The sequence below is a fragment of the Nematocida ausubeli genome (assembly GCF_000738915.1).
Source record: "Nematocida ausubeli strain ERTm6 chromosome Unknown supercont2.4, whole genome shotgun sequence".
NCBI classification, from domain to species: domain Eukaryota; kingdom Fungi; phylum Microsporidia; genus Nematocida; species Nematocida ausubeli.
The window spans coordinates 758,969-772,086 of NW_026515637.1; the positions used below are offsets into that span (position 1 = coordinate 758,969).

Here is a 13,118-nt window from a genome sequence, read left to right on the forward strand (position 1 = left end):
AAAATACAACAAGACACTGGAAAGAGAAGAAAAGGACAAAGTAGACAGATGCACAGAAATGAAAGAATAGACAGATAAATAGAGAATATGGATGTATTAATAGGTATATGCACTGATAGGCTAATAGAAGAACCCCTTTTGGCAAAGTACTGTAAATATGTTAAGAATGCAAGCATATACGGATAACTTGTAAGGAAGGTAAGTAAGCTGGCACATAGTGTAGAAAGAAAGGAAAATAATCCGATTGACCGCCCCTCTCATATAATCTGAATATATATGTACATTATCACTAAGTTTTGTGCAACTCTTTAATTTTAATTTTATATTTTTGCCAGGCATACCATAGAAATAGCTAGAAATCTAGAAGAGCACAATATCAAACAAGAAATCTAAATGATCTATAAAGTATATTAGCAGGAAATATGAAAAAAGCATGGCGAGCACAAAGAAGTCGAGCAAAGAGTCTATAAAAGAATACGTGATAATAGCCGCTGGTGTATTAGTAATACTGTCAATGGTGCTATACACATGCGTAAGCACATCGCCCACCCGAGACAAATCGCAGGAAGGTCCATTAAGTGTAATAAGCGAGCCGGAGACATCTTTTGCGGATCCAGAAAATAGCGCAGTGTATAAAAACAGAGAGCCCAGTGAAGAAGGAAGTAAAGAAGCAGGCACAACAATACCATTTGAGCAATTGGATGATAGAATAGGTGCAGAGCATACTTCTACGTCTTTAGACATGTATGCACCAGATGAACACAGCAATTCTTCTTCTACAAAAGAAGGAAAAGAAGAGGTGTATGCTGTGACGGATCAAATACACTATATAGTAGATATGCTTAAAACAGCGTGCAGCAAAAAGAGAGATACACTAGAAGAGATGGAGGGCGCTGCACGTTTGGCTTATGAATTTGTTACGAAAAACAATGAAGAACTACAGAGTATTAAAGAGAAGTATACTAAATATAGTTGTGATTACAATTTGGATTGTAAAAAAACAGATGTTCTAAAAGAAAAAATTGAAAGTTACTACCGAAATCCAAACAATATAACTCGAATTCCAAAAGACGAAGATGCTGAATATGAAGCAGAAATGAAAGAGATTGATACGCTATATGAAAAGATCTGTGATACAAAAGAAGACAAGGAAAGAGCATTAGATGAATATATAAAAGCTGGCATGGTTGGAATAGACCTAGAAAAAAATTCGAATATATCGGGAGAAGACACCTTGAAGCACTACTCACATGCGATAGAAGAGGAGAAAGCGCTGCTTTCTACTATAGAATGCGACTTAGAGCTATTTAAAATAATTTACAACAGAGATCAATTGCTGTATTTAGTAAGAAGGAAAGAGAGATGGTATTATATAGAGGATGAGAATAAAACAAAGCTACTGGATGAGATAGTAGAATTACATAAAAACTGTATAGAACATCTGCTTATTGAGATTAATAGTCTAGTAGATATGTTTAGTATACAGAAAAATGCGATATATATAGCAGAAGAAGTGTATAGCGCATATAAAGCGCATTATATGGCTACGTATATGTATACAAAAGAAGAGGAGCTAAGAGAATATATTTCAAGTGGATTTCAATCCCCACTTGAGACCTCGGTTTAGTCTTTGTCGCATATAACCCAAATAACTCGAATAACCAGCAGAGAATGCAGCAGTGCCATGTCTAAGCAGCCTTATGCGCTAGGAAGCAGAGTTCCTCAGGTCTCTAGGAATCGGATAATATGAAGTGTGTGCTGGCAGTAATTTTGAGCTGTGTGTAGTAATAACTAAACCTCTTATGCTATTTTTATTTTACTTTTACTAAAATTTATTTATGACCAAGGATTTGAACTAGCTATAGATTATACTTGTAAAGAAGTACAGAGATGCTCTTTGTATGAGTAATGCTAGAACAAGAATTCAAATGATCTATTTTATATAGAGATGATTTAAAGCACAAATGAGAGAAACATGTAAGAATTTAGATTATATAAGGCATAGAGTATCAAAGTGCAGGCTATCTTATTGCATGCAGTGAAGTTACACTCATTGCGTATGTTTTATTCTGGGCTTCCATAAATATCAGAGATGTTATATATGCAGCAAAATTTCAAAAGATAAATATTTTAATTTAGATAAGAGCTATGGGATTAGATATAAAGTTAGAGAGTAAAGAAGTAGCAAAAAAAGAATTAAGAATACATAGAATAAAACAAGAGGAAAAGAGGAGAGATACCAGGAGAGCAAAGATGTGCATGCTTATTGGGCTGGCTATACTGTGCCATTTATGGGACAGAATACTGACAGTAGATGGGCTAAGAAGTGTCTATATAATGGCAGATCATATTAATGAAGAAACAGACAGCCTAAATAGTAAAATAAAGCCAGTGCTAAGAGAAGAAGCCAGCGATATTGCACTTATGCACAGCAAGAGATTTTTTTCCCCCGAGATAAAAATAGAGCACTCTATAACAGTTACTAAGGATGACTCTGAAGATAATTCAGAAAAAAATGTTCCAAAACACCCGATATACACCTACACACGAAACCACAGGCAGGACAGAGTGCATCTCATTCTTCCGTATGAAGGGGTGTTGCTCAAGTACAAGCGAGCGTACTTTACCACGCTTCTCGAGCTGTTCCCCTCTATGCACGGGTATGTGTCCATATGGTCAGACAGAGAAGACTCTTTTTTTTCTTTTATTAACAGGGTAGATGTAAAAGAGCATAAGCACAAAATACTTGCTTCGTTGCTGCTGCTTGCAGAGGGGATAGATGTACCTCTGGCAATTAGTGAGAGTGAGAGTAGAACAGTGCTGTTTCTGAAGAAGGCAGATGAAGGAGGGGAGCACTTTAGACTCAATATGAATGTAGTGGTTAAAACTGGCAAAAATGCAGAGTCTCTAGATGTGTTTAAAAGGGTGCTTCAGAAAAAGGCAATTGATGTGGTAAGGTTTTTTATACAGAATAGAGAAAATAGAGTTTTTACAAAAGAGGAAAACTCTTCAGAGCCATTCCTCTATAAACAGTTTGAGAAAGTCCAGTTTGTAAATAGTCCCGCCTTCCTTATACAGACTTATATACGCCACTGCCTAGAGAGTACAGAGGAAATAGCTTTATTTATTCAGACTGTGCGGGATCTGCTAAGTGAGTATATGGGGCAGAAAAAAGCCAATTCAAAAAAGAAGCAAAGAATAAAAACACTGGCCATGCAGGCAAAGAGAATGTTTTCCCGATGCTTTATGTCAAGGAAGAAAAGACCAAATGATTCACAGTTCATGGATGCACCCCACCAGATCAAAGAAACACTGTACACCTATTATTATATACAATCTACAACAGATCTACTATATCTTGAGCCGGTTGCAGATGTTGTTCCTGTTCCAATGAAGATGAACAGTTTACTGTCTCTTTGTTTAAAGACTATGGGACTGTGTCTGCCTGCTGGGGAGAATTCCATTAATAATGGTATTTTAGAGCCCATTGCAGGATTTACTGACTATTGCGAGACTGTGCTGCTGGGCCTGTTCTGTACTATTGCGTATAACCCAAAGGAGAATATATTCACAGTTGACCACATAAACTCTGCCTCTAAGCAGCTGAAAAGCTTTTTCCGAAAACACAAATACATGTATGGAGCAGTATCAAAGAAAATGCACGATGACTGGAACCAAGTGGTAGGGGGCCTGTCCAATCAGAACATACAATATATGCGGCCCGACAGAAACCAGCTTGTGCAAGGAATAATAAACATGCTGCATGTCATTAAAGAGATAGCAGGAGTGGGTGATACAGTGCAGATAGATGAGTTTAGAGAAAGACTAAAGAGGATAGAGGAGGAGCAGAAGGTCCAGGAAGTAAAACTTATTTATAGAAAACTTACAAAAGATGCAAACAATACAGAAGAAAAGAAAAATGAAATGAAATTACAAATATTAGGCGTGATTGATGTGAAAAGACTGAATAAAATAAGGGTCCTTGATGAGAAACTTAGAAAAGAAAAAAACAGAAAAGAAGCAGATGAAATCAAGCGAGAGATACACGAACTAATGGATATTGACTTGTTATATAAAAGTTATACTGAGCAAGAGGAGGTGCTGAAAACTGAACTAGAAAACAATATAAAAGAATATCTGACAGAAGTAATTACGAAAATTGCAATAGCTAAGGATGTCACTATTTCAATAGATTTCATGTTTAAAAAGACTGTTAAAGAAAGCTGTAGCGATGCATTTGCCGATTTAACCATATTTTATGGACATGCATCTTATCGCCATTCTTTTAAAGCTTTTTTTAGGTATAACCCAAAAGTGATAGAAGTGGAGTGTAGCATCACTTCTAATGGATTTGATGCGCCATGCCGATTGGAGAACAAAATACCTGGGGTATTTGAGAGAAAAACGCCTATTCTAGAAATATATGAATTAAAGCGCAGTAGACGTTATAAACGAATAAAGATGATCGGGGCCACACTTTTCTATGTGGATATAACCCGAGATTTGGACATAAATCTGCTTGATATTCTAATGCACATTCCAAAACACAAAATATATATTATATGGGCTCTATTGCTACATGCAATAGACAGAAATCTTGACAGCGACCACCCTTTTGTGCGCCTGGTAGATAACCTCCTGGAGAGTGCTCGCTTCATGCGTATCGACCAAAAGAATGAAATGTTTATGCTGCTTAGCCTCATCTCAGTAGACAAGTACTATCCGCACATAACCATAGACGAGCATGCGTATGGAAATGAAGAATATTTTGCAGAAGTAATAGAGAATCTATTGGAGTTGGCAAACAGTGCAACACTTGTGTCCCGCAAAGTGTGTGCTGATATAATAACTAAACTAATGATTAAGTTGTTGAGGACTTTCCGGAGAGATAATGTATATTCAGAATTGAAGTGTTTTGCTAGAAGGCTCAGTAATAGACTCGGTATACCCCGAAGATCTTTATTTGCCAAGATTTTGACACTGGATGGAACCACCATGGAGTATATTACTAAAATTGCTCAATTTGCGCAGGGAATGGGAAACGAAGATCCTGCTGATGGGTGTAAGGGATACATTAATGTGTTTTTGATGTGTATTATTCAGAATACAATTGAATATAGATGTAATTACTGGCAGGCTATAGTAAAAGGATGCTATGACTTAATTGACGTAACAGAACTCAGAAAGAGAAATTTTAGTGATCTTTCTCTTTTATTCAGGCGTGCTACAGGTCTATTACCCGTGTTTAGATTCATAAAACCTATAGTGTGCGTTGAGCATGATGCAGAGAGCGTGGAAAGGTTTAGATCAATTGAAGAACTATTTAATGAACTTGTGCATTGGTAAGAAAACTTTAATAAAGCTATTTAAAATTTGTGTGCTAATACTTGTTGCGTGTGAGTCTGTATAAATAGGCTGTTTAAATAAGGCACTTAATAGGTCATTAAAGAGCAGTAACTATAATTGTGATACAGCTAGCTTAGCTATACATATCAATATTGTTAGTTGTTCACTGTATGTTTGCTAAGTATAAAATATTTTAATTCTAGCTGTGCTATGCGAAGAAGCCTTGTATAAAGTGCTTTAGCTAGAGTTCTTTAGAAATAATAGAGAAAAAGCTTTTATTGCAATTTATAAAGACTCTTCTAGTCAAAGAAGTGTCTAATCTTCTTCAGCAGATGAAGTAGCGGGGTTATATCGGGTTATATTGGCGCATAAGCTGATAAAACTTGGCAGTAGAGCCTTCACTAGTGCATAGCTGGCCCTTTAGCCCTGTAAGGATTTGGGCAATTTTCTTTTCATCATCATATTTGAAAGTAGCCGGGATGTAGTTTGGATTCTGAATAGCGTCAAAGTTGGCCTTAATCAACTCTATAGCTGAGATATTCTCTAAGATGAGATACAGAAACCATGAATAGTGAAGATGGTTTAATATCGCATCTTTCTTCTCAGGATAGTCTCGTGTTATTGTCTTATCAACTATATTAGACCACTCCATGTTTTGGTCTTTAAATATATATATGCAAAACTTGTCAACAAATGAAAGATGTAATGATTTATAAATCCCCTCCTCATTTAAATCACAGTTGTCTATGAAGTATTTCATCCATACAATGAAAATGGATATATCACATTCTAGTACATATTCAAAAATCCCGAAGTATTTTATATTATCCTTAATTCTTCTATATCTATCTTTTTCCAGATTTATATTCGGGTAGCTGGGATTTTCACTTTTTTTATTGAGCAGGCCTGCGCATATAGTAACCGGGAGTATTTTCTCTGCAATATCCCTGTTATCTAGCTTTGTGCTTCCTATTATGTTGGAGGTAAACCGAACAAGAGGATGCTCTGGGGATAGCTTTTGGTTCAGAGTGTACACAATAGAACGATCAATTAATTCCGCTTTATAGTCTAAGTCACTGATTTTCTTCACTAGCAGCAGCCTATTTATGTCTGTAAACTTGTTCTCAATAGTCTTGCGCACCTGTGCCTTTATAAACTCTCTGTTATTCTCAAGAGTATCAAGTTTTCTTACTTCATAGTCAACATACGCAGCAAATAGATTTTCAATGAATTCTGTCCTATTTTTACAGCTATCTGCAACTCCTTTCAATTTAGACATTCTATTATCCCAGATGTTCATAACAGCAGGCTTTATGCCAATAGTAGCATGGGTTTTAGATATTTCCAAGACTATTTCATTCTTGATGTCACTTGTCTCAAATGAAATAGTAATATGACCAGATATGTCGTATCTTCCATTATTACACTTGTAACTTTCAAGAGCAAAGAACTCTACGTCTACAATTTCTATATTGGATAGGCGTTTAAGTAGTTCTTTGGTGTATTCCCTAATACTGTTATATAGTCCATCGTCCTCTTCTTCGTCCTCTTCTTCCTTTTCCCTTTTCTCCTTTAGCCTCTCTTCAAAGCCAAATATTTTGTCTTTTTCTTTTTTAGAAATATTTACTATTTCAGCAATAACCATAAGCATGTTTATAAGACCTATGTCTAGCTTATTTCTATTTCTGCAGTATGCAATTCTAGGTTCGTCTAAGCATGCAACAACTTTGCTCCACTTCTTCTGGAATTCAGCCTTTGTTGTGTCAAATGACTTGTTCTCTCCTGGGGCAAAGAATTCTTTAAGCTCTTCAGAGACATTCCCCATATGGTCTGTCCGATAATTTTTCTCTTCAGGATCATATGCCAGGCAGCAGAAGAGGGAGAGAATCATGCGCTCCACACCGTTGCTGTAGTCTTCCAACGGATCAGTAGAAAACTGTTTTGTCATTGGATCGCGCCATGGAACATATGTGTATGAAGGAAGCTCCGTACTATCTAGGAATGGAAAGTCCCGATACATATTAACGATCTCATGAGTTCTCTTCATTAGAGCCATGCAGTCTGTGCCTGTTTCTGTACTGGCAGGTTTAAAAAGCCTGTCGTATACAGAGTCACCTTTACTTGGAGCTTCTGTCTTTGGTGCATACTTCTCTGTCATAGTGTGCACAGTCTGGATAAACTCTGTTGCACGCTCTGTTGTGTCAATGAACCCAAATATGTAGGACTGTATCAGGAACCTTGGACTGTCTAAGAACTTTCCTGTGGCAACCTCCTCTTGTGAGCACTTGTCTAGCATTAGACTCAACACTTTAGAATTGGTTGCATTCTCCTTGAAGAAGCTGATCATTCTAATAACCTTCTTCTGTTCGAGTTTTTCTACTTCACCAGTTTTAGCACATAGCCACTCAATCTCTGTGGGCACTTCAAAGTATATTCCCTTTTCTCTGTTCGGGTTATATACCTTTAGTGCAGACTGAGTAAATTCAATGGGAATATCTACCCCCTCTGAGAAAAGAAGCAGCATGGCCAGAATTTGCAAAGAGTGCTTCTCTGTTGTCTTAGCTCGAAGAAACTGAATGAAGGACTGGTTTACTCGCGTCTCTATTGTTATGTCACCCGTTGGTGATGGAAACAGCTCAATCAGATTGTTATGGTACTTCTCATTGTACACATCCATTTCACTAGAGGATAGTGCTTTGTAGGCCTCGTCCATCTGTGTATCTCGAGTGTATTTATATTGTATATATCCCCAATCTATAACTTCGTTCTTTAAAAGGTAGTCTGTATTAATCTGCGGGGCAAAGAACCTTTTGTTGTACATGCACTCCATTTTCTGGTAGATGTATCCGCGAAGGAAGTTTAGAGATCCCTCTGGGTTTATCTTCACTGCTGAATAATCCTTTTTAATTTCAAACTGCAGAGTGGCCTCTATTTCATTCAATGTCATGTACGCTCTGTGCGTGCTCATTATTAGAACACTGATTAAGACAGCTGCCTTGATCCAAATAACAAAAGAATATACTTTTGTTGAATATCGCTGGTTTTCTCTCCTCAATGTGTTAGACCTCGTCATACTAATTAAAATTTTTATTGCGAGTGGCTATATATAGCAATAATTTTAAATTAATTTTTATCTTTGGTTTTCTTAGTTGGCAATAATTTTTATTTTTTATTTTTTACTTATAGACCTTCTCCAGGGGTTATATTTTATAGAGATAATTGACTATTCTCTTGCCAGCGAATAAAGAGTCCTAGAGTCAGAGCCAGCCTAGCCAGCGCATAAACAGGTAGAGCCCCATGTAGTGTGCTGGTCTACAGCCAAAACATAGAAAGAAATGCTCAACACTAATCTATACTGCTGGCCCAGATAAAGGGTTTCATACTCTCAAGGCAAGGAAAACCAATAGTGCACACAAATAGAGTGTCTTTATGTATTTGTATAGTACATAGTACATCCACTGTATAATGCGAGTAGAAGAGTGTCTCTGTCTAGCTGTCAATAAATGCCTGTTTCATTCTCTACTTATCTGTAGTGTGTTACTCTCTTTCTTCTCTCTTTGTATCTGATCAGTGGTGGTTCTCTAGAATGTGTTGCTTTTCTCCTATTTCCTGTCTCTAGTGTTTTATTCTCCCGAATATTCTAGTAAAATAAATTGCTTCAGAGGGCTGTATGTATACTTTATTTTCCAATATATAGGAGAATAAAAATACAAGAAGACATAAAAAGAGAGGAAATGGACAAAGTAGGCAGATAGACATAAATAAAAGAATAGACAGATAAATAGAGAGTATAGATGTATTAATAGGTATAAGCGCTACTAGGATCAGTATAAGGCTTTTTTGACTGAATACTGCAAATATATTCATAATACAAACATATACTGATAATTTGCAATGAAAGATGAGTGAGCTGCTGTGTAGTGTAGAAAGAAAGGCAAATAACCCGAAATGCCAACCCCTCTCATATAATCCAAATATATATATACATTATCACTAAGCTTTTTGCAATTCTTTTATGGTAGTCACCATTATTTTATTTTAGAACAAAAGGAAAAAGGTATAGAAAATTCCAGAAAAAAAAATATAAATTTAATTTATTTTTTCCTGAAACACGACGTTACAAGATCATGAGCATCACCAAAAGTAATATCACGCAGCAACAGAACAATGACCATACCACAAAGGAAAGAACAAACAACTTCCCTCCCAAGCATTCATCCAATAAAACATACGTGAGTAAATCTCTCTCTCTTATCGATTTCTATGCATCTACCGGGCGATTTCCGGACTCAAGGGACCGCATCTTTAATTTTAATTTTATATTTTTGTCAGACATACTATGCTGTTAGCTGAGATCTAGAGAAGCATAATATAAAACAAGAAATCTAAATGATGTGTAAGATATATAACCCGAAAAAGATGAAAAAGCATGGCGAACACAAAGAAGTCGAACAAAAGGTCTATAAAGGAATACGTGATAATAGCCGCTGGTGTGCTATTAATACTATCAATGGTGCTATACACATGTGTAGCCACACCACTCAGCCAACACAAATCGCAGGAAAGACCATTAAGTATGATAGATGAATCGGAGAGATCTTTCACAGATACAAAAAGTAATGTAGTGCATGAAAACAGACAATTTGATGATGGAGGAAGTAAAGAAGCAGGCACAGTAATACAAGTTGAGCAAGTGGGTGATAGAATAGGTGCGGAGCATGCTTCTACGCCTTTAAAGGTATCTGCACCAGATGAACATAGCAATTCTTCTTTTATAAAAGAGAGAAAAAGAGAGATGCCTGATGGTATGTATAAAGCGCAGTACGCAGTGATAGTGGCTGAAAAAGAGCACAGAGAGCAAATAAATATTCTAAACGAGCTGGATGATGCTGCTGATTGTGCACACAAGACCTTTTTGGAAAATAAGAAAGAACTAAAAAATGCTAAAGTGCTGTATGGTAAATATGCAGACGAATATAAAAAGACTCATGAAAAAATAACAACTCTAAAAAAAGAAATTACAGCTTGTTACATAAACCCAAACAGTATAACCCGAATTCCAGAAGGCAAAGATACTAAATATGACACAGAAATGAAAGAGATTGATAGGCTATCTGAAAGCGTGCATGAAAAAGAAAAAGTTAGAGTATGCAAAATTAATATAGCGAAAAAAGCTCTTATCTATGGGAGAGAGCTAGAACAAAATATGCATAGATCAAGAAAAAACGCCCTGGAATACTATTTACATAGAAAACAGGTGGAAAAAAGATTGATCTTTACTATAAAATGCACCTTGGATTTATTCGAAACAATTTATAGCAGAACTAAACTGCTGTGTTCAGTGAGAAAGAAAGAGGCATTGTATTATATAGAGAATGAGGTCAGAGCAAAGCTTCTGAACAATATAATAGAATTACATGAAAAGCTTGCTCACAATGTGAATGATGGGATCGATATAATAATTTATATGTGTATAGTACAGAAGGATGTTATATCTGCTGCAGAACAAGTATATAGCGCGTATAAAGCATATGATGCAGCTGCGTGCAAGTATGAACAGCAACAGAAGTTGAGAGGATGTGGTTTAAGTATATCTCAACACCAACCCGAGTTCTGGTTTTAGTCTTTCTCTATATAACACAGGCTAAGAGCTAAAAAAGACTATGCAGACTGTGCTCAACAGAGAATGCAGCAGTGACATGCACAAGCAGTTTTGTGGGCTAGGAAGCAAAGTATCTTGTGTCTCTAGGAGTTGAATAATATAGAGTGTGTGCTGGCAGCAATTTTGAGCTATGTGTAGTAATAACTAAACCTCTTATGCTATTTTTACTCTTACTTTATTTTTACTAAAATTTATTCATGCGCAAGAATTCAAACTAGCTATAGATTATGCTTGTAAAGAAGTACAGAGATTTTCTAGAAGGTTACATTTATAAACCTTGTCTTTATTTGGTTTTCCATTTGTTTAAGTAGTTTTAAATGAAACATCCTCTGCTTCCAAATCCCATTTAGACCGATCAGATTATGGACCTAATTCCTAATAACGGAAGGTTTTAATCACTTGTATCCTGCTTCATGGCAATACAAATAAACCAAAATTATTAAATGCATCAACTGTTAGTCTGTGCATACGATATTCAATCATACAAAAATATAGAATAATTTTATTTTCTGTCCTTTATTTATATTCACCCAGAATAGAGTTTTCTAGACAAAAGCAGAAGCTTCTGAAAGCTTCTAGAAGATGCCATTCGTCATACTATCTGGAGGTGGTTAATTATTCGCCCATGAACGAATAAAGGCTAAGAGTCTAATCCATTCAAAATAACTTATATGTAAGAAAACATAGCACCTTGTAGCATGTTGGCATACAGATAAGCCCTTGGAAGTCAATGGCCAAAATCAACTTATACTGCAGCAGGCTGAGGATTTAGGTTTGGGTTTCTTGAGCCACCAACAGTATTCCAAGAAGTATGCTAACACAGCATCATACTTTTCTATACTTTTTCTGTCATCCTCCGAGCAGAAAAGTGTTTTATTTTCTTTTAAAGTGCTTAGAGATTTTTCAAAATATTTCGTGGGTCCTGACATTCTTTTTTTAAACTTAAATGGGTTTGGATAACTATCAAAGAGTATAAAGTCGTAAACTGTCTTAATAGACTCTAATGAGAACTTATAATCATCCGAGCATGCATGGATAAACCAGATAATATACACGTAGTTTAAATTGTAGGCTTTTGCAGATTCTTTGATAATGGATTGAATTTCCACTAAGTTATCTATCCTCAGGATAAGCATGACGCGATAACTTAGAAGCAGTCTGGTTATAAATTTTACTCTTGAATCGATCATTCTTGGGTTATGCATAGTTGCTCTAATATAGCTGCATGTAGCTTTTGATATAGCAGTCGCTGAAAGAAGCTTTAGAGTATTGTATAAATATGTTTCTATTTCTGATAGGCGAATCCAAATACGATCTTCTTTTGGGATAGGCTCTGATGGCTTAAATCCAAGCCTTGGATAGAGTTTCTGCCAGCTTGCATGAAATGGAAAGAACACCATCATTGAAAATCTTGATCCATAATCATTGAGTGGAACACTTCCTAAAATGTTTGCAGTAATTCGGGTTAGAGGGTTTTTGGGGCCTACTTCCTTATCTAGGGTACAAATTATAAATTTCTTTATAATAGTATTTTTAATATCAAAGATAGAAATCTTTCCTAATAAGAATATTTTAGATATATCTTTGGATTCTTCATGTATAATTGAGACTACGATTTTTTCAAGTTTTTTACTGAGACTATAACTGTTAGAGCTTAAAGCATCTAGCTCTGCACTAACATATTGAACCGCAATGTATCCTATATAGCAGTCTACATCACTGTAAGTTTTTTTTACTTTTTCATACTCTTCTTTAATATGTGCAGAGCTAGTATTTAAAGATTGAAGAAGCGTAATGGTAGCATGCCCATGTTTTATATCCAAAGAAATTCCACTCTTTCCTTCATAAAAAATATAAGTGATACTAATTTTAGAGAAAATATCTACCTTTCCATTTGATCTTGTCCCAAGTTTCATCTGGCTGCACTCTACTTTTACATTCTTATTCAGTGATAAAGACCTAATAATTGATTCTATCTTATTTGAAATGCAAACTTCCTGCTTACTATCTAATTTTCTTGCTTTGCATGCAGATTCTATACACTTAACTAGCTCTAGTATGCCTTCCTTCTGGCCTATTATTTCTGAAATAGCAAGGAATATATTTCCAA

General features: G+C 35.8%; 5 protein-coding genes across 5 annotated transcripts; 3 read left to right on the forward strand and 2 right to left on the reverse strand.

Annotated features, from left to right (window-relative positions):
* Positions 1-433: 433 nt before the first annotated feature.
* NESG_01962 (uncharacterized protein) lies at positions 434-1,627 on the forward strand (the record flags this gene model as incomplete). The annotated part of the gene is made up of 1 exon (XM_053049577.1): positions 434-1,627. One exon carries the CDS (start codon positions 434-436, stop codon positions 1,625-1,627), a length of 1,194 nt encoding a protein of 397 aa, XP_052904527.1.
* A 521-nt stretch (positions 1,628-2,148) lies between these two features.
* On the forward strand, positions 2,149-5,346 carry NESG_01963 (uncharacterized protein; the record flags this gene model as incomplete). The annotated part of the gene is made up of 1 exon (XM_053049578.1): positions 2,149-5,346. One exon carries the CDS (start codon positions 2,149-2,151, stop codon positions 5,344-5,346), a length of 3,198 nt encoding a protein of 1,065 aa, XP_052904528.1.
* Positions 5,347-5,692: 346 nt separating this feature from the next.
* NESG_01964 (uncharacterized protein) lies at positions 5,693-8,419 on the reverse strand (the record flags this gene model as incomplete). The annotated part of the gene is made up of 1 exon (XM_053049579.1): positions 5,693-8,419. One exon carries the CDS (start codon positions 8,417-8,419, stop codon positions 5,693-5,695), a length of 2,727 nt encoding a protein of 908 aa, XP_052904529.1.
* A 1,356-nt stretch (positions 8,420-9,775) lies between these two features.
* Positions 9,776-10,969, forward strand: NESG_01965 (uncharacterized protein; the record flags this gene model as incomplete). Its single annotated transcript, XM_053049580.1, has 1 exon — positions 9,776-10,969. The coding sequence occupies one exon, from the start codon at positions 9,776-9,778 to the stop codon at positions 10,967-10,969; it is 1,194 nt and encodes a 397-aa protein (XP_052904530.1).
* Positions 10,970-11,748: 779 nt separating this feature from the next.
* NESG_01966 (uncharacterized protein) lies at positions 11,749-13,118 on the reverse strand (the record flags this gene model as incomplete). The annotated part of the gene is made up of 1 exon (XM_053049581.1): positions 11,749-13,118. A coding segment is annotated over one exon (1,370 nt), but the record flags the coding sequence as incomplete, so codon positions are not given.